At 52.2% G+C, this 19738-nt stretch overlaps 7 protein-coding genes across 7 annotated transcripts; 3 read left to right on the top strand and 4 right to left on the bottom strand.

Annotated features, from left to right (window-relative positions):
* Positions 1 to 1520: 1520 nt before the first annotated feature.
* On the bottom strand, positions 1521 to 2825 carry GCG54_00003763 (2-heptyl-3-hydroxy-4(1H)-quinolone synthase; the record flags this gene model as incomplete). The annotated part of the gene is made up of 1 exon (XM_045403832.1): positions 1521 to 2825. The coding sequence occupies one exon, from the start codon at positions 2823 to 2825 to the stop codon at positions 1521 to 1523; it is 1305 nt and encodes a 434-aa protein (XP_045259395.1).
* An 855-nt stretch (positions 2826 to 3680) lies between these two features.
* On the bottom strand, positions 3681 to 4976 carry GCG54_00003762 (uncharacterized protein; the record flags this gene model as incomplete). Its single annotated transcript, XM_045403831.1, has 1 exon — positions 3681 to 4976. One exon carries the CDS (start codon positions 4974 to 4976, stop codon positions 3681 to 3683), a length of 1296 nt encoding a protein of 431 aa, XP_045259394.1.
* Positions 4977 to 6358: 1382 nt separating this feature from the next.
* GCG54_00003761 (uncharacterized protein) lies at positions 6359 to 7700 on the bottom strand (the record flags this gene model as incomplete). The annotated part of the gene is made up of 3 exons (XM_045403830.1): positions 6359 to 6897; positions 6960 to 7464; positions 7521 to 7700. 3 exons carry the CDS (start codon positions 7698 to 7700, stop codon positions 6359 to 6361), a joined length of 1224 nt encoding a protein of 407 aa, XP_045259393.1.
* A 1055-nt stretch (positions 7701 to 8755) lies between these two features.
* GCG54_00003760 (LAS seventeen-binding protein 3) lies at positions 8756 to 9921 on the top strand (the record flags this gene model as incomplete). Its single annotated transcript, XM_045403829.1, has 3 exons — positions 8756 to 8792; positions 8841 to 8941; positions 9001 to 9921. 3 exons carry the CDS (start codon positions 8756 to 8758, stop codon positions 9919 to 9921), a joined length of 1059 nt encoding a protein of 352 aa, XP_045259392.1.
* Positions 9922 to 11191: 1270 nt separating this feature from the next.
* GCG54_00003759 (putative histidine kinase 4) lies at positions 11192 to 15083 on the top strand (the record flags this gene model as incomplete). The annotated part of the gene is made up of 3 exons (XM_045403828.1): positions 11192 to 11537; positions 11677 to 14293; positions 14351 to 15083. The coding sequence occupies 3 exons, from the start codon at positions 11192 to 11194 to the stop codon at positions 15081 to 15083; spliced, it is 3696 nt and encodes a 1231-aa protein (XP_045259391.1).
* A 420-nt stretch (positions 15084 to 15503) lies between these two features.
* GCG54_00003758 (putative alpha/beta hydrolase) lies at positions 15504 to 16694 on the bottom strand (the record flags this gene model as incomplete). The annotated part of the gene is made up of 4 exons (XM_045403827.1): positions 15504 to 15615; positions 15667 to 16071; positions 16124 to 16289; positions 16337 to 16694. The coding sequence occupies 4 exons, from the start codon at positions 16692 to 16694 to the stop codon at positions 15504 to 15506; spliced, it is 1041 nt and encodes a 346-aa protein (XP_045259390.1).
* Positions 16695 to 18272: 1578 nt separating this feature from the next.
* Positions 18273 to 19570, top strand: GCG54_00003757 (Unsaturated rhamnogalacturonyl hydrolase YteR; the record flags this gene model as incomplete). The annotated part of the gene is made up of 2 exons (XM_045403826.1): positions 18273 to 19415; positions 19469 to 19570. The coding sequence occupies 2 exons, from the start codon at positions 18273 to 18275 to the stop codon at positions 19568 to 19570; spliced, it is 1245 nt and encodes a 414-aa protein (XP_045259389.1).
* Between the last annotated feature and the right edge of the window lie 168 nt (positions 19571 to 19738).

The following is a 19738-nucleotide window of genomic DNA, read 5'->3' as shown; positions in this document are numbered from 1 at the left end:
AAAAGAAAGAAGGATGATCGGTCATTGTAGCAAGACTGGACTGAGACGGGGACTATGACTGGGGGGCAAAGAGAGGTGAGCTGTCGGAATCGGACGTGAATTGAGCCAATGCAATGCAAGGAGCCCAACCAGAAAGCACGCAGCCGATGTCTGGGGCTGCTGGATGGACCGACCGACTGACCGATGTGGGAGGGACTCAGGGGGCACTCGATAGAGAGGGAGGCAGGGCGACTCGCGAGGGATTCAGGTCAGGGAGGCAGCAGAGAAGGGCGGTCTCGTCAACCCGCGGCCGGCCCTGTTGGCAGCCAGTTGCTCTTTTTTCCGCCACGTCGCTAAAATGGATCATGCGCGGTGTACATGATGCCCAACCTCCACCGCCATGCGTCTGCTCTCATGTCAATGGTCGTGATCAGTCTGCTCATCCCCACCCGCCGCGATTTCAACCAGACGTTTCTTGTCCCAGCGCAAACAAGGGCTTCTTGGGGGTTCCAGCGCGGGTCGAGGGACCCGTCACCGCTCTTTCGGCGGAACCTTCGCCGGCCTTCCGGGGTGGCTGATCAATCACTTTTGCCCGCCTTATCTACTCCGAGGCAGAGGCAGAAAACTTGTGACTATGGAGCTGGGAGGCCGGACGGGCTTGGCTTCATATAGCAACGGCCTGCAAGAGCCTGCGAGAGCGGTTAGGAAGAGCCCAAACATGCTTGATGCGTTGATCACGAAGTGCCTGGCATGACCGTCTGGATGTGTGCGGGTGCAGCCGCTATTTTATCTGTGTCTTAGCACAAATGAGGGGTCGACGGGCCTAAAAATAACACAAAATTCCAGGGGATTCCTCCGGCAAGATCCTAATCGGAGAAAATGGATCTCGACGCGCCAACATAACACCACACAACGAAAGAAGAGCCTCTTGAAGCCAACGTGAGAGCGAAAGAGCTCAGCAACAACTCATCCTATGTCGCACATTGCCGTCCAGTATTCGACTCACCATTGGCGACCTAAAATTTCATGCTTCCGTCCTCCTGTTCGGCCCAGGGGTCTGGGACACTACCACTCTGCACCGACCAGGATCCTGCTGCTCCCCAACCACTCAGGGCCTGCCCGACATAATCCGCGAGCTTGTCCCCCAGTCTCTCACCGTCAAGTCTCAAAGAGAGCCTTACCTTGCTTGCCTTCAAAATCTTGTCGGTCAGGTTACAGGCTCTTCACCGACCCAGAATGATTTCATTTTTCTCTCATAAGTGGGCCTGGAAATTCCTTCGAATTTTCCTCTTGTTAGTCATCACTTCCAGTCGCACGTGAGAGAGTCTCTGAGTCAGAGCCACTGGACTGTCTCGTTAGCTGTCTCTCTCGGCAATGCATCCTTGAGTCTCTTCAACGATATGCGCAATTGGCGCAGGATCTGTACACTTGGGGCCAGGAAGTACTTGGATCTTGGATATTCGAATGACTAAGATGCCCCTATGTACAGAAATATTTACTGACGCTACCTGACCAGACCCACGCGCCGAGACGAATCTCACTCAATGCGTCACCGGCTTGAGCTCCGCCACAGGTCTCATGGCGAACATGTGTCCTGCGCCCCCAGTGCTCCGCTTCACCATGACCACGCCTCTCTCTACCATTGATCGCTCGTAATCCTTCAACCTGGCAATCTTGGCTTGGGTCTGTTTTGAGCCGGAAGAAATTTCAACCAGCGCTCCGAACAGGTCGGCAGCGTCTTGGAATGCCGAGTTCGCACCAACACCTCCGACGGGTGACATGGGGTGAGCTGCGTCTCCGAGCAATGTGGCCATTGGATGCGTGTCCTCAGCAGAGTTGATGAACTCACCCCAAGCCGATGTGAAAAGCTCTTCAGAGGTCGTATGGAAAGCAAGGGTGGATGCAGACTCCACATCTTGCTTTTCGATCAGCCTACGTACCGACGAATGCCACGGCGATGTCATCGATTGTGCCTGTTGAGCCGATTGGGCATGATCGAATCTCAAAAGCTCTTCTGACTGGATTGGCACCACGTCGTTGCGGAAGCACAAGACCCAGTAGACATAATCAGAGGGAATGTGGTATTTCGTCTTCATAGCTGGGTCCAAGGTCTTGTCGAACACCATGTTGTCGCAAAAGAGCTTCACCGGGCTCTCGCTAGACTCTCCAGTAAGTGACATGCCGCCGACAATCTCGGCAGGCACAGCAGACGCCAACTCTGGTGTTCGAAAGCTTTTTCCAAACACGGCTCGGCCTTCGGTGTCCAACACGGTAAGGTTGGGCAATAGCTGTCGTCGGATAGCCGAGCGAGTGCCGTCTGCACCGACTAGGAGGCTGCCTGTCTCCTTGGTCCCGTCACCAAAGGTAACTTCGACCTCGCCATCGGGACTCGTGATGTAGCTTTGAAACTTCTTGCCAAACGAAATATGCTCTTCGAGGCCTTCTAGCAAAATGTTGCGGAGAATGGCGCGGTCAACGTTGTACGCCTTGCCTTCCTGGAATCCCTGTCGTCCAGCCCCGGTCTTGGGAGGCGGGCCGGGAAGAGGCGTTGCCCACTCGGTGGGCTGGCCGGTCATGGCATCCATTCGGCTGAACCCTGGCTGCATCGGAGCGGAGGTTGCTTCGAAGGCCTGCCAAAGGTGGCCGGGGAGAAGTTTCTGGAGAGCAGCGGCTCCATCCGGGGAGATGCGGATACGGTAGCCCTGGGTGCGGAAGGCCGCCGAAGTATCCCGCTCGAAGACGTGGAATGCGACCGGAGGGTTGGCGTTCTTGAGGCTTTGAGCCAGGGCGAGACCGCCTAGGCCGCCGCCCACGATGATGATGCGTGATGCTGGTGAAGAAATCATGATGATCTTGTTGTTCGGAGTGAATGGGTTTCAGAATCCTCGTAACCCAATGGAGTCGTGACTCGGTGCGTGTGTTTAGTTTGATGATACGAGAGAACAGGGCGCAAAAACGACCAGGCGTTCGTGAAATTTATACCCGTGAGTTGATTTGAAGACATCTTGACATCCGGACATGGACTTCTACTATGAAGTCGGGTCATACATGGAAATTTGCCAAAGACCGGACCCGGCTCTGACGGTTGGTGAGACTGCCAAAATGTTTCGGGACCGAGCGTTGCACCCGTGGCCGAGCGGTTCCGCTGCCCACCTGCCGCGTGTGCCGGGTCGGCGAGGAAGACCATCGCTCGGCACTAGCCTCCATAGTCGACGCCACTCAGATTCTGAGAGACAGATCCCACACCGAGTTCCCGTGGCACAGTTGAAAAAACACGGAGAAGACTGAAAGGGAAGGCTGGTAAGCGCTAGGGTATTTGTATCGCGATGTTGTCAGAACAATTGGATCATGCATGTGTCCAAAGATGAAGAGCCAAGTCCTCGAAGTAATTAACTCGGCATTAACATTGTCTTCACGATCGGCCCTGGCCGTGGTCAATACGGCAGCTCTAGAGCCTGTTGGCCTGTCCTGGGAAATGAATGGAATCAAAATCCGTGGCACTTGGCCATGGGTCTTCCTACTTCACTAAAGCGGTATACGTTTTCAGGACGATTCTGTTCCTTTTTTACACACTAGCCCTCCATGAAACTTCTGCCAATCTTCATTTATCCCCATTCCATTTCACTATCAAATCCTCTGATATCGTGGTGGCTCTCCTGGATAGGGTCCTGCGCAGTCGCCGCCCCCCTTGAACCTAATCCTTAGTTTCGTGCAATGATTGCCTCGACAAGCGGGATGTCGCTGGGAGCAAGAGTGGCGACGCTAACATGGGGCCATGAGAGAGTAGCGAAGTTGAGCATGACGGTCTGAGAATACTGAATCTGAGTATACTCGACAGTCACGGTTCTTGCCGTCTTGATCTCATCCCGCACGACGAATGTGGGAACTCCATCGTGACGGCTATGGGCTGCCGGCGAGAAAGTCCTGAAAGGCTTCTGCGCAGTGGGCTTCCAAGGCTTGAGCTCAACCTTTGCTTGCACCGTCGAGACCCAATAAGTCGCCGACATGCTCACTGCATCCGCGTTGCTTGGCCCACCTGTGCCCGGCGCCTTGCCAGAGACAAGAAAGCCGATGTTGCGTGTGCCGCCACCAGCCTGAGAATCGGTTGACACCGTGAACGTAGTGGTGTTGGTGATGGTCTTTCCCTTATTGGCCTTGCTCAAGATGCTGTTAGGGTTGTCAATCATCTCTTGAGTGATGCTAGAGTTCTTGATGAAAGGTTCCAGGTCCTGAGGCAGGCGATGGGTGGTGCTGTCCGTTGCCTGTTGGCTGGGAAATGGGATTGGAGACTGGGCCTGGATCTTGCCGATGCCGAATGGCGTGATGTCAGCTGATTCGATATTAGGTGCGCCATTGGTGGTGACCGCCTGATCAAAGCATTGAGCGTTGATCGTGGTGCCATGAGGAATGGACGCCATGCGAGCATAAGACGCGGCCAGGGTGGGGTCCTCAGTTTTGGGGACGCGCATCCAGAGGCCGGGCTCAAAGTGGATGACTGGTTGCTGGCGGCCCTTCACCTTCTCGGTCAAGTCGATAATGGTCTGGGTGTATGAGATTCCGTCAAGAGCGACATCAGGTTGATCGTCCAGGCCGCGGTTGGGCACCGCCCCGAGAGGGGTAGAGAAAACCTGGGTCTCTGCGGTGATGTTCAACTGCAGGATGTTGTCCTTGACGTTGTCATTTGGCTTGACATTCATCTCACTGAAGCCGGCCTTGTTATTATTCGGGCGGAAGATGGTGTTGAAACCATGTCCCTTGAATGTTCCCTTGAAGTGCTGGAGAACCTCAAGGGGAGGAGCTCTTAAGTTGGATGCCGGGGGTTGCAAATCAGCAGCAGATCCATTGGTACCGTTAGAGTGATCAGATCCGTTGGTGCCGTTGGGGGCAGGAACACCGTCGGTGTTGGGTACGGCCCCCTCTTGCAGGGATACCGACTCAGAGTAGGTGAAGTTCGGCGGGAGGCTGATGGAGACAGCAGGGGCGATGAATTGACTCATGATTGAAGCTTTTGGGTTATGATGTGCTATAGAAAATTTGGTGGTGGGAGATATAAAGATGAAGCAGGTTTAACTAGGCTAGACGTGTGACTTTAAATAGAGAAAGAGTCGGTGGTCGGCGAGTAAATAGAATTGTGATTCCTGATCCGTAGGTTATGGAAACATATCCTCAAATGCTTACTGGAATGAACCGCATGAATGAAGGCGGCAGCGATGGCTTCAGGAGGTGGGCTGATATAAGACAAGCTGAACGCCGTGGCGTAGAGCTGGCCAGATGCGACGAAAATGAATAGGCAACCACACCATGATTGCTGGCCTCAACATCTGCAGGGTCTACAACTACGTATCTGATCTACAAATAACGATACTATTCATATACAAACACTACAGACATATGATGATTTCCAAGCAATCAATAGCTGTCCGAAGGAACAGAAACACGTCGATGAAGTGCGATCAGAGAGGTTTAGCTGATCATGTTAATGGCTATTTAACTTCAGCAGTACCAGCGTTGGCATGGCTGGGTGTTAAGGAACATGAGTATGATCGAGAAGGCACTTGTGTCTCAAGTTGTAGTATGGAGACCTACATACGCTGAGCTCAACGTGGTTGCACCGCGGCTTATCCCGCATCCGGCACTTCAAGAATCCACACGCAAAAACCCCTTCAACCGGCTTTCTTCCCCAGCCTTTTCCGTTTCAATCGACCAGAGGTATGCTTTCAGAAAGGCTACTGATCGTTTTTCTGCCTCGTTCAGTGTTAGCTTGGCAAGCTCATTGGAGGGATTGTCAATATGGATTCTAGGCCGTCCGCAGATGCCAGACCCTGGATGCTACGGAATGCATGTCTCACTCGACGGCAGCAAACGGTCGGAATGTCAGCCTGCTTGGTATTCAAAGGAAGCCTATTGGACAGGAGAAAAAGCTAAGTTTGCAGCTGACCTTGGCAGAACTTTTAAGTCGAGGGGTTCTCTGACCGAAAACATCACGGCACCCGGCCAACAGGGCATGGGCATGGGCCGGTATTGCCTGCATACCTGCGACTTGAAGTTTCATTTACCATCTCAGCTCCACGATAGACCTCTCGGATGATGCCAATTTGGTGGCTTATAGCAACGTGTCCGGCCTTAGCTGACACGCGGAATCCCCGCACACAATACCGAGACATGCACCACCACCACAGGACTCGCCTAGCTCCCGTAGGGCTCCCGAGTGGTTCCCGTCCCGTTAGCTCCCGCTCTATGAAATTGGGATTACGACCGAGATTGGCCGCTATGGGGACGGAAAGACGAAAACATCAAGCAGAGGTGGAATTAGCTCCCTAATGGTACCCGAGTATGGTCAAGCTCCAGGCCTTGACGATAGCCTCCCTCATTCGTACTCCTAGACTACCATTCCCACCCGTATCTTCTCAGTCTTTGCGGCTCTTTCCATCAATTCTTGACGTTGATGGTTGAGTATCGCGAAGAGAATCTTGAACGCAATGGCAAACCAGTAAATCCCCGCGGCACCAGTAAACAAGGTACTGAGAATGATGAACGCCAAAGCCTTTGCGCCATATTGAACATGAATGCCCAAGTTTCTCCCTAACATTCCAATCGTACCACCAACAGCGAGAACCAAGGTGACGGTGATTACGCCTATGCTTATCTGGGATCCAGTCGCAAAAAGTGAGACCAGAATGTTCGCCAGCATGTTCAGCTTACTGGATCTGAAAATCACGCCCGAAATTGAGCTGATGATAAGTAATGCGTTTCCGACGAGGGCTATTATGTAGAATGCAAAAAGAATGTTTCCCAGTGCCGAGAGAATGTCGTCGAACGAGTCGAAGATGTCGGCAATCTGGCCCGAGAAGGGTATGGTGATGTTCGCCACCCCTAAGGGAATTTTCGTAGGTATCTTGGAGACGAGATCCTCAACTCCTAGGTCTAATCAGTAAAGTTTTCTTTGACAACACATCATGATTGCACGCCTCATATCTTACCAACTCCTTGTTCGCTGTATCGAGGACATGCCGACATGGGCCCGGATGCTCCTTTCGACGACTCGTTCAGGGGCATCCCCATGCAGACATTTGCGACATAGAAGGTGTACTGATTCTTGATGCCAATGATGGAGCTGATCTCATCTATGAAGGCTTTCTCGATGACTTGAATTTCGCCTTCAATCCCGTGCGTGATGTTTCCCAGCAGACTACCAATGGCACCCGCAGCGGCTGGAACCGCAGACTCAAGGCTCCCAACAATCTGGGCTGGATTCGGAATCAGGCTTGCCAGGGCTGCCGGATTCTCGAGAACAACCAACGGATTTGGTATAGAAGATGCAACACCTTGAAGAGCGCCTATTGGGTTCTCTAAAATCTCCAAGGGATTTGGTATTGTTTGTGAGGGATCAGGATTTGGTGAGCGGCCGGCAAGTCCATGGTGTTGGACGGGGGCCTGAATGGCACGAGAGGTTGTGCCGGATTGATTCAACGATGTCAGACTTATCTAACGACCATGTAAGAGCATGCTGTAACAAAGAGTATTCCGTTCACGAAACATACCGAGAGGAAGTAGACGTCGCTCGCCTGATCGGCCTGCCTACCAGAGAGGACGAGAACCAATGTCAAAGAGAAAGAAACGATACTAAGAGCAGCCGGTAACAAGGCTGACCGACGATATTGCCGTCGACTTGCGACTCTGCTCTCTAGACTCGCAGTCGACTGGCTGAATGCGCTGAACATGTTGAGAGGGATCAGGAAGAGATGAAAGATGAGGGACTTGGCGACAAAACCTATCCCACATTGAGCGTGATCATGCCATCTAGATTAATATTATCAAAACCACATGTGAATTGTTTCTCAGCTCCAAAGCCCCTTGTAAATCAGATCTTATCTCCGTGTCCACAAACACGAAAACGATGATCCGTACCTGCCGAAAGCACTGCCATCACGGAAAGTATCTTCGTGAACAATGACTCAATAGTTAATAGACTGTTAGTAGACAACCTCCACATCCCGGGGCTACAATCTAATCAGAGTCATATCTGATTCGTTCAAAACAGGCTTTCAGCTGGACATTGACCGGTGTTCCCCACGGCATGGATCAAAGTCTCACAGATGCCGGTGGGAGCCACAGATGGCGTGTGGCAGATGTCATCGCGACTTACAAGCCGCTTTCGGCAACGTCTCCAGCTCAGCCGCAAAATGCTCTTCGCGTCTCTGCGCCTCGCAGGGCTCCAGAGTCTAATTGCTTCTTTACGTGATTGACGTTTCGCAGTCTCTTTCCCCGCAGGGCGTGTCGGCCTATCAGCGCTTACGGATGAACGTGAGAATACACTGGGTTTGGCTTCATCTCATGTTCTCAAACCGGTTCATTACCCGTTTGGTAGGTGTGCCTATCAACACACAGACAGACGCACGTCAACGGCAAGTATGTTCGTTAGACCCTTCAACGGCAGATGTGAATGCATGTGAAGATTCGTGGAGGCTGAGTCCAATGGACAGAGGGGAGAACCTCAAAAAGGGAAATCGAGTCGTGGTGATGTACGCGGCCGGCCTGGTTGATTTTGAGTCGCTTCTGATTTCCCGGAGAGGACAATCTCCAGATGTCCGAAGTGGAATTCGATTCATGAGGGCGGCATTGAAACAGCCGGCCAGCTGGATCTACTACAAATATGGCAAAGCCTACGGCAATCTGCAACAACGATCACGCTTCTGGCAAACCAATTGAAAACACCACTGCTGACAACACTGCATCTACCCCTTTCTCCTCCATCTAGCTTGGAGCATCAATCATCATGGGCTTCCACAACCCACTTCCTTCATCCATGGAGGGTGAGTTCAGAATCAGAAACCGCGTGTACAAATGCTGACACCGTCCAGCTGAGTGTAAGAAGTGTGCAAAGATCTTGACATCTTTTGTTGATGCCAGACGCTTCGGCCCCGACAGAGTCATCCCAGCGAAAGTGTTGTCTTCAGCCAAGGTGAATATCCTTCTCAGCCGGGCCGTCGGGAAGCCCCGCTTACACAAAGCTTTCAACAGGGTCTCGCAGTTATCACTGTATTCAAAGCTGGGCTCTTTGGATCAGGCAGATTCGGCAGTGGAGTTGTCGTTGCCCGTCTGCCGAATGGTTCATGGAGCGCCCCGTCCGCCGTCGCCCTTGCCGGCACCGGCATAGGAAGCCAAATCGGTCTTGAACTTGTCGACTTTGTCTTCGTCCTCAACAGCTCCGACGCAGTCAAAACCTTTTCTCAAGCAGGTTCCCTGAGCTTTGGGGGCAGCCTCTCACTGGCTGCCGGCCCTTTCGGGCGCACCGCAGAAGCTGCTGGCGCAGCCAACCGACGAGGTGCCGCAGCCATCTACAGCTACTCCAAAGCCAAGGGATTCTTTGCTGGAATCTCTCTGGAAGGCTCAGTGATGGCTGAGAGGAAGGGAGCGAATGATAAGATGTACGGATGGCCGTACTCTGCGGGCCAACTCCTCTCTGGAGTGGTTGAGCCTCCGCCCGCAGCCGCGCTGCTGATGGAAGTTCTGAAGATGAATGCATTTGGAAGTTACATGTTCTTGCCGATTGGCATTCAAAGCCCGGCTATACCGAGCCCTAGGTTGGAAGCTGAAAGAAGCGCCGGCTCTAGCTACGATGATGCGGATGTGCCCCTGGTGGCACTGTCACCACGCCCTCTTCGGTCCAGACTTGAGACTGGCACGATGACATCGCAGCAGCAGTACAGGGAGAATGAGGAGCAGCACGCTGCGGAACAACGTCTGCAGGCCCTTCGATACGAGGGAAGCCAATCTGGAAGACAACGGCCAAGAGGTCAGCAGCCCGGCGCACAGCATTCTGAGACAAGGGCCGGGAGGCAAACGTCGCCGAGACAGCACCTGCAAAGACAGGAGATTGAGAGGCAGAGATCAGAAAAGCCTGCCCAGTTATATTTGGATGATCAGTCAAACATGATTTGAATGCGGGCAGGTATTGGGTGACCACATTGGGGAGCTCCTCCGAAGTCATTAGTTTCGCTTCATGCCTGGGGCAATAATACCTTTGAATTCGATGCTTCTTCTACCTTTTGAGCCCAGCCACATACAATTTGTGGAGGTTTACGCCACACTGTGGAAAATTCTTTGAAATCGATGCTTACTTTCCTGTATGTTTAACTTAGTCTCTTACCGTTTCATCGTACAGGTGACAGAGTATCATTGCTGTCACTTGTCAAACATTTAATTCCCGACCATCTTGACCCGCAGAAGATGAAGAAGCGGAGTGCGAGATGCTGTGTTGGACAATGGAGGGCGCTAACCCAGGGGCTAGAGCAGAAGTAGATAACAATGCGGGCCTGTTGTTCCGCCTATCTTCAGTGCACGTGCCCGAGAGCAGGGGGCCATGATGTCTTGGCTGTAAGCATCCTCGGCTACAGCGGCCTAGTTTGACCATTGTTTTCGCAAGCCAAGGTCGTACAAAAACACCGAATTTCACATCTACAAAAGTCCATCAAGTACTCACTAGCAAGAGGTTGAGGCTCCGGCTTCCCGGCACTGCGGTAACAGGGTGTTCTTTAGCCTTAACCTTGCCGGTTGGACGTGCAGATACAGCCAGTTAGACAAGCCAAAGAGCCGGGAGGCGTCGCCAAATGCGTGAACATGGCAGCTGTCTTAGACTTTAGTCAGTTCCCTAGTAATGAACGGCGCAGATCGCGTGGGCAACTTGATCCAAACGAGTCATTGTCACTGGCGACATCGGATAGGCGTCCTGCAACACCATAGGCTCCGCATGGAACCGGGGACCCCCCCCCCCCCCCCCCCCCCCCCNCCCCCCCCCCCCCCCCCGAGGTGGAACGGACGAATAGATCGAAGCATCGCTTAAGATATCCGTGCAACATGGAGCCTCGGCCGATTCATCGAGATTCACTGGACGAGGGATGATGTCACGCTCCATGAGGTTAGCCGAGTTATTTTTTCCACGAACGTGTCGCCACGTCGACCGCCCCGAACGGGTTCTAGAACCCCAACCGCAACAACCCACACGCACGGTAGATCGAAAACTCGGCCGAGGGGGCGGGGACGCGTCAATCTTACTCTGAGAGGCAAATGTCAGACCAGAAAAAATAATGGAAAATTGAGAAGTGCAGAGAGACGTCTGATGTGAGCTTGCTTCAACACCGAGGCCACACCGAGAACCCATCCCAGGCGCGCCGCAACATCTTACCCCTCACCGATTGTTCGCGCGCATCCGATGTCAACCTCCACTGAGGCTCAGCGCGAGCGGGAGGTTCAGCGCTACCTCCAGAGCTGGCAGGTCGCTCAGGGTTCTTCTCTCAACGTCGCCACCAATGTCGACAGCATCGCGGCGCCTGACCTGCAGAACACAGGCTACCAGGCCAAAGCGTCGCCGGACAGGACTCTCACGGCCTTCTCCCAGCTGGCCGTCCTCAAGCTCGACGTCAGGCGTGCCATGGTATCGCTGATTGACTCTACCACTCAGACCATCCTTTCCGAGGCCACTCGAAACATTCAGCTGGGGGAGCTCGACACCGAGGCTGCGGAAGAACCGGTGAACAGCACGAACAGCGACCTATGGCGTATGTAGACTCTCTCCAGGAGACGGCTCCAACGAGCCATTATGTCGTCTGTGCCAAGGGTTGCCCTCGGCTTTGCAGAGTCGTGGGATGGAACCTACTCTTGCGGTGCCGCGATGCTGACCATGAAAACTTCAAACAGTCGGCGCCGCCATCCTATCTCGCCCGGACGCTGTCTGCGAGCATGCCCTCGCAAACACCTGCACCGCGATAGACTCTCCGAAGGATCGGCCGTACACCGTTCCAGGCCTCATCGTCTCCGATTGCCGCTACGACTCACGCTTCGCAACCCGTCCGTATGTTCTGTCGGAGCCTGGTGTTCGGTTCTACGCCGGCGTGCCAATCTTCTCCCGCAATGGACACCGAATCGGCGCCTTTGCTGTGTCGGATGAGCGGCCTCATGAGGGACTCAAAATCGAAGAGATCAAGTTCATGCAAGGCATCGCCCAGACTGTGATGGAGCATCTAGAATGGGCAAGGGACCGTGTCGATCGCTTCAAGGGCGAGCGTATCGTTCGGGGGTTGGCGGCTTTCGTCGAGGATTGTTTCACTATGAACGACGACAATATTTTGGCCAAAGACGACGTATCCCCGAACCCATCGACGATTCGCCCTCCCGAGATGGCGCTCAGCTCTTCAAAGCGCCCTCTTTCGACAGCCAATGTTTACTTTCGTGGATCCGGGTCCCCTCGATCATCCCTGCCGACACGCCTACGACAAGCGGCGCCAAACTCTCCACCACAATCGCCGCCAAGGAACAACTTCAAGCAATTTAACAAGCAGAAGCCTGATAGTATATCGAGCCTCTACCACCGTGCAGCTGACATTTTGCGACGCTCGACACTCGCTGATGGCGTCGTCTTTCTGGGTGCCACAACCACAACGTCCAGACAGCTGAGCAAGGCCATGAGGATGGGAGGATCAAAGTCGTCCGACGAGGACGAGCAGTCGCTGCCAGTCACATCGGGCTCTGAAGGCGTGGGACTCGACAGCTCTGACTCTGACACATCACCCGCAGCGAGACCTTGTAAAATCCTGTCTTACTCCATCACTGATGAGCAGACACGCGCTGGCATGGAGCAGGGCCCTCCCCTTTCACTCGGAACACTCGAAAAATACTTCGCCATGTTCCCGATGGGCAAAACATTGTCCTTCACGGAAACCGGGGCTGGCGTTTCCTCAGAAGATGACAGCGCAAGCGACCGAGAGCTCATCAGAACAGGACCCCAGGCAGGTGAGAAAACCGGAGAGGGAAACAGGCGCCGAAAAGTCAGGATGGACCACGAAGAGCTTCTCAAGAAAATTCCCGGGGCAAAGTCTGTGGTCTTCGTTCCCCTTTTCGACTACAGTGAAGACAGGTTTGCTGGAGGTTGTTTCTTGTGGACTTCAGTCACTGGGCGTATGATGAACCTCGACCAGGACCTTTCCTATCTCCGAGCTTTCAGCAACAGCATCATGACTCAAGTCGGACGCATCAACACACAGAAGAACGAGGCCGCAAAGACGACATTCATTGCCAGCATGAGTCACGAGCTGCGCAGCCCTCTTCATGGAATTCTAGGCTCAGCAGAACTTCTTAAGGACTCCGATACCGATTCGTACCAAGCAGGCCTCGTAAACTCAATCTCTACTTGCGGCAAGACTCTCCTCGACACTCTGAACCATGTTCTAGACTACAGCAAAATCAACCGACTGGGACGTGCGCAAATGAGGAAAAGCGCAAGGCAAAATAGGCCCGTCGTTCTGTCTTCCGACTCTCTCGAGAGTCTGAGCATGACGGCAGTAGTGGATCTCGGTGTTCTGGTTGAGGAAGTTGTAGACGCTATTGCGGCAGGCCATGCATTCAAGAAACTTGCGGGCGCAGCTGCTCTGGGATCAACAAAAGCCACCGCAGGCCAACTCGGAGGACCCATCGAGATTGGCAAGTACCAAGCTCCGGGAGCCGACGGGCCTGTCTCAGTGTTGGTTGACATTTGCCCGAAGACCTCATGGATGGTGAAGACGCAACCAGGCGCCCTTCGCAGGATCATTATGAATCTCTTTGGCAATGCTCTGAAGTACACCACGTCAGGATTTGTGCTTGTTTCTCTTACCGGTCAAGCCAGGTCAGATGGGTCCAAGGTCAATGCTCTAATCAGGGTTGCAGATACTGGCAAGGGCATAAGTGACGATTTCCAGCAAAACCGTCTGTTTATCCCCTTTAGCCAGGAAGACTCATTCCAGCCTGGTACCGGCCTTGGCTTGAGCATCGTCAAGCAGATTGTGGACTCTCTTGGCGGTACTCTAGAAGTCAAATCTGAGCAAGGCAGGGGAACAGAAGTTGACGTGCATCTACGGCTCGCACCTGTTTCCGACCCAGCAGCCCATCAACCTGATGAGGCCATTCGCTCTGTCGCGGAACAAACAAAAGGCAAAAAGCTTGTCCTCTTGAACAGATTCACCACCCCACAGCCCGCGTCTGTCACTCGACAAGTTTCCAAAATCAACGAGGTGCTCTTCAACACTTGTTCAAATTGGTTTGGCATGAAGGTAGATAAAGAAACCAACGTAAACGTGTCAGACGCCGACATGTTTGTTTACTGCGAACCACCTCCTATTGAGGTGCTCGAAAAGCGATTCCGCGACCGTCAAACGCCCTCAGCACGAAAGGTTCCGATCATTATTGTCTGCCAAAATGCGGAAGAGGCGGTTCAAATTTCTCATAAACATACAAAGGTCTTGAGCCAGATGTCTCAGATCGTTGAGGTGATACCACAACCGTAAGTCAAGCTCTTCATTCTCAATGACTTCTGAATATGACACTGATTTCGATGCAGTTGTGGTCCAAGAAAGCTAGCCAAGGTCTTTAGCAACTGTTTGAAGAGAGCAGAAGCTGCTGCAAAGGCGCCAAACGGAGAGAGTATCTCGGTCACCGCATCAAATGCCGAAATGGAGCCAACAATCAAGCAACTCCCGATGGGCACACCGCAACCAGACGACAGAGTCATTGTACACTATGACCAACCTCCTGAAGAAGTCAAAGAGGAGCTAGTTTCGTCTCGCGTTATCAGCAAATCGTTAGGCACGGTGCAAGTCAAGGAAATTGGCGGGACTGACTTGAAGGAGCGCAAAGACAGCAAGCTGCACGTCTTGCTGGTGGACGACAACAAGATCAACCTGAAGCTTCTGGTAATGTTCATGAAGAAGTGTGGCTACTCGTACGAGGAGGCAGAAAACGGACAAGAAGCGGTTGACAGGTTCAAAGAAGCTTCAGGTGTCCACATTTCAGACGACGCACCCGAGTACGAGAGACCGCGTCGGTTCGACTTCATCCTCATGGACATCAGTATGCCGATACTCAACGGATTTGAAGCCACCAGGTACATCAGGGAGTTTGAGCGCGAACACCGGATGCAACCGCCGACGAATGTCATCGCGCTGACGGGTCTTGCGAGCGCTGACGCAAGAAGGAATGCAGAATCTGTGGGTATTGATGTGTTTATGCCGAAGCCGGTACGATTTGCAGAGTTGAAGACGTTGTTGTTGGCAGCTGAGACGCACGGGCGATGATAATGATCTTTGGGTTGGGCGGGATATATTGACGCCACTTCCTGGTTTCCTTTTTAAAATGTTGAACACGACTAGATGGAACTGGTTTTCAATCATAAATTTCAATTCTTCTTTTGGTTAATCATCACCGTGATTGATCCGAATTTGCTCTTCCCCTTCTCAGATTCTTACTAACCTACCTACCTTGACCTACACAACCCATGAGCCGGAAGTATCACTTCTAGTAAATAAGTTTTTGGGTCACAGCAAAATCTACCCAACCTCGTACTGTAGAAAGATACGTGGGCCATCAAAGTCGTTCGTTTCTTGGTCTGCAAATCGGTCTAAAGATGACCACAAGTTTACATAGGCACCTAGATATCGTGATGAATAAAGACTAAGACTTTATGAATGGTTCAATGATACGATGCTCCGGTCTAATTACGAATTCTGAGGGTAAATGGGGGCCAATGCCGGGTCATATGCTGAACCAAAACCCTCGGCGAGGGTTCTGCATGCGTCATGAACCAACTGTTGGCTGATTTGGTGTATACTAACGACAATATCAGTACCCGGAGAGAATCCTTAAAGTTCCACATCTTACCCTGCAAGGATCAGTACGGAGTGCGTGGCTCCTTTGTAAACCTTGGTTTCAACCTCGACACCGGCATCCTTCAGTTGCTCTGCGTACTTGAGACCTTCAGGCGCTAAGAGGTCAATCTCGGCAATAGCAATCCAGGTCTTTGGGCTTCGTCCCACGATGTCTTTTGGTGCAAAGCATGGCGATGCATCCCAGCTTTCTTTGTCTTCCTGGTTTGGGAAGTAGAGGTTTTGGTACCAAGTCATTCGGCCAGGCGTAAGCCAGGGAACGTGCTTCGAAGCGGACCACACAGTCTCTACCGTGGCAGTGCTGTCAATGACAGGACATATGAGAATTTGAGAAACGGGTGCAGGTGTCACAATCTCCAGAGAAGCCTTCATTGTGAGGACAGCAGCAAGGCTTCCACCGCTGCTTCTATCAGGACTTGGACGAGAACTGAATCATTCGATGGTTTACTTACGCCGAAAGGCCACCAATTGTCAGAAGAGAGGTGTTGATATTGAGACGTGATGCATTAGCAGGCTCAAGTACCCATCTCAGTCCAGTCAGGCAATCATCTACGGCAGCGGGATAGACGTGCTCGGGGGCATGGCGATAGTTGATGGTGATAACCACGCATCTGACGTCTATGTTTTGTCAACACCTGCCTCGCATCTTCATAATGGAAGCTCACTTTTGCAAACATGCGTCAAGAATCCATTCTCACTGTCTAATCCCCCGTTGACCCAACCACCTCCGTGCAGCCACACTAAGCATGGCCATCTTCCAGGGGGCGCTTCGCCTTCAGGCACAAACACGCGGGCTTGAATGCCGCCACCGAGTTCCTCATCCCAGGTTTTACCAACTCGGGATAGCGTCTGCATGGCATGTGCGAGAGGATTCGGATTAAAGCGCGAAGATGGATCCCATGGCTGGGCTTCTGAAGGTTCTATAAATTGGATGATGCTGTCATGGAGAGCAACATATTCGGGGTCCAGCTTCTTGCGGACAGATGGGTCAATGGGCTGATAGATCTTCCTGGTTCCACCCATTTTGAGGAATTGATACCGACAATATTAGACTGCGAAGTTGAGAATGAAGAATGTCGTTGTTGCGGAGAATATGCGCAGGCTTTAAAAAAGAAAAAAAAGAAAAAAACGTCGACTGGATGTCCATGCTTGATTATGGCCGGCAGATTTGCCCGTTCCCGGCAATCGCTGGCAAGACCCATCAAACCGGCATTCGATCGGAACTTCGGAGGCGAATTCGGAGGTAGTACGCCTTCATGGGACTGACCGTGGGAAATGGATTCAGAACAGAGCCTTGGTTTCACGATGACATTGGATGCTTGACGAGCTTCAACGGAATATGGCCTAATGAATATGGCTGGATAGATGATGGCGAGACACCACAGGCATGCGAAGAATCTGCCTGCATTACTTATTTGGTTAATTTGAGCAGCCGTTCAAAACAATCAGGGCTTAGTAAACTTTTCACATCCGGAAGAGTTTGCCAGCGACCAAAAATGTGCGAACTTTCTGACGTATATGGAGCCAAATTATCTCATTGATTGACGCGGAAAAGACCCGGTTTCAACGCATTACCTGCTGGGCGGATAAGTCCAAAGTACCATTCGGCGGTGTCCAACGGCTCAGGTCATTGTCTTGGCAAAATGGCGATGCTGCAGGGCTTTTAATACGAAAGGCGTCGCTGCCCAGTCACGTTGGACATGGTGCCAAGGATCTGACGCAGGCAGTCCGGTCTAACAAACAACCGAGGTGAATAAATCGATTCGCCCGCCAGATAGTCCCTGATCTTCCAGCCCAGAATAAAGCGCTGATTGGTGTATAAATTGTTCCAGGGAGTCGATCACAGAGATTAGGAAGCTTTTGACGGTCTTTTGGGACCAGCCGCACTTTCGACTGGCACTCACCTCCCGCTCTCGTTTGACTGCAGCTGCGCTGTGCCGGCATCCGTGATTACTCGCAGACAGGTTTGAATGCCGACATGGAAGAAACGGCTGCAGTATCCGTGGGTGTTACAGGATTTCGTCCATTCCATAAGGCGAGCCAGCTAATAATCCTCTGATAAAGATGGTATGTCGTTCAAAAAAGGTACAAACTTCACAAAGGAAAGTTTATCAGTGAGCTCTAGGGTGCAAATAAGCATCAAGGTAAGCTCGTCGAGTTCCCCGCCGCCAATAGCTGCCCCAATGGCTTCCCCGCAAAGACCGACCCTGGACCCCCGCAGTCTAAGCCAGGGTCTGCTTTTCCGTCCCTGTGGAACAGCATGAAGCTGCTCGGTACTCGGCGTAGGATGATGTCTCCTCTACTATCCAAGCATACTACAGACATACGATGGAATACGCAGCTGCAGCTCAAGACAATGCGTCGGATAAGCAGAACAAGACTGACCGTGGGGTCTTGGCCGATCTTGGGTCAGTGAGGGGAACCTTGTCGGCTGCGACTTCACGAGATTGACGAGTTCTGTCGAGGTAGCTTGGTATTGCTGGAAATTCTGTATAAATACGCGCAGGTACGAGTAGACAATTGTTTCATAGAACGGCAAGCACCTCATTGTGTCTATCGGAGGACTTCGCAGCAGTATCAAGCCTGCAGTCCACCTTTAAGATGAAGGTCTCAACTCTTGTCACGACTGCGTTGGCGAGCGCCACCTTCGCAGCCGCTTCCGTCTCCCTTCCAAATGGATGGTTCACAGTTCCACCGGATGAGAAGATCAAGACATCCAAGTTCAAAGGGGAGACCCGATACCTTACGTGGATGGCCGATTCTCAGATCAAGCACGGCGTTGAACCAACCTTTGCCTATACTGTTTCAGCATACTACTCCGGCATTCTTCTGGCATACAACCGAACCGGCGATGAGAAGTACTACAACTATGTCAAGCACTATGCAGATGTCATTCTCTATCCGGCATGGAATGGAGAGATCCTTCTGTATAACAACAGCAACTCCATTGACGACATTCGTTTTGGCCACACGTTCCTCGACTTGTACAAGTTTACTGGGAACGAGATATACAAGATAGCTGCCCAGACTCTGCGCAACCAAATCGATCGCACTGGCCGCACGCCCACCGGAGGATTCTACCATAGGTACCCCGTTTACATCGATCAGATGTGGCTGGATGGCATCTACATGTTGGATGTGTACTATGCTCGCTGGACCCACGAATTTGATGCTGAAAATTCCACAGCCTGGGACGACATTGCCCTTCAGTACGACCTTATTGACGCCGGAACAATCTCCGAGCGTGAGCGCACCAATGGTCTCCCGCTTCATGGTTTTGATTGGAGCAAGAAGGCTATCTGGGCTGACCCCGAGACTGGTGCCTCCCCGCATGTGTGGGGTCGTGCAGTCGGTTGGTACATTATGGCCCTGGTTGACACCCTGGAACTCTTTCCAGAGAACCATACAGGCCGTGAGCGCTTGTTGAAGTACCTGCAGTCCGTCGCCGATGCCATTGTTGCGGCGCAGGACAAGAAGACCAAAGGATGGTGGCTGGTTATGACTCCCGGCACTGAGGGTCAGTGGGGCAACTACATCGAGAGCTCAGGCTCCTCCATGTTCGTCTATGGCCTGCTTAAGAGTGTACGTCTCGGTTACATCACAGGGGACAAATATCTGAAAGCTGCTCTGGATGGTTACAAGCTCATGACGGACACTTTTGCCGAGGTCCGCAAGAACGACAATGCCCTTCTATACGAGTGGACTGTCCAGACTGGCAGTCTGAGCTCGAACGGCACATTCGAGGTGAGAAAGCTCTCTATATCATTCTCAACAAGCTCATACTGACATGACCCCAGTACTATGCAAGCCAGCCTTTGTTTGAGTCAGACCTGAAAGGAGTTGCGCCTTTCTTGTTCTCAAGCTATGAGTATGAACTGTACTTAGAGGCGAAGAAATAGTTCAAGAGATAGACAATCTGTAGGATTACGACTTCAAAGAAAAGTCTATAGAGACTAGTTCTAAGTCGGTAAATAAACAATTCCATCACACAGGCGTGGTATATGTTACATTTGAAGTTCAGGTCCTTGGCGACGTAGAAAATGTGGATTGTAAAAGTCCCTTCCACC

The sequence above is a fragment of the Colletotrichum gloeosporioides genome (assembly GCF_011800055.1).
Source record: "Colletotrichum gloeosporioides strain Lc1 chromosome Unknown consensus_78, whole genome shotgun sequence".
In the NCBI taxonomy this organism is placed as follows: Eukaryota; Fungi; Ascomycota; class Sordariomycetes; order Glomerellales; family Glomerellaceae; genus Colletotrichum; species Colletotrichum gloeosporioides.
This window is presented reverse-complemented; position numbering and strand designations above follow the sequence as displayed.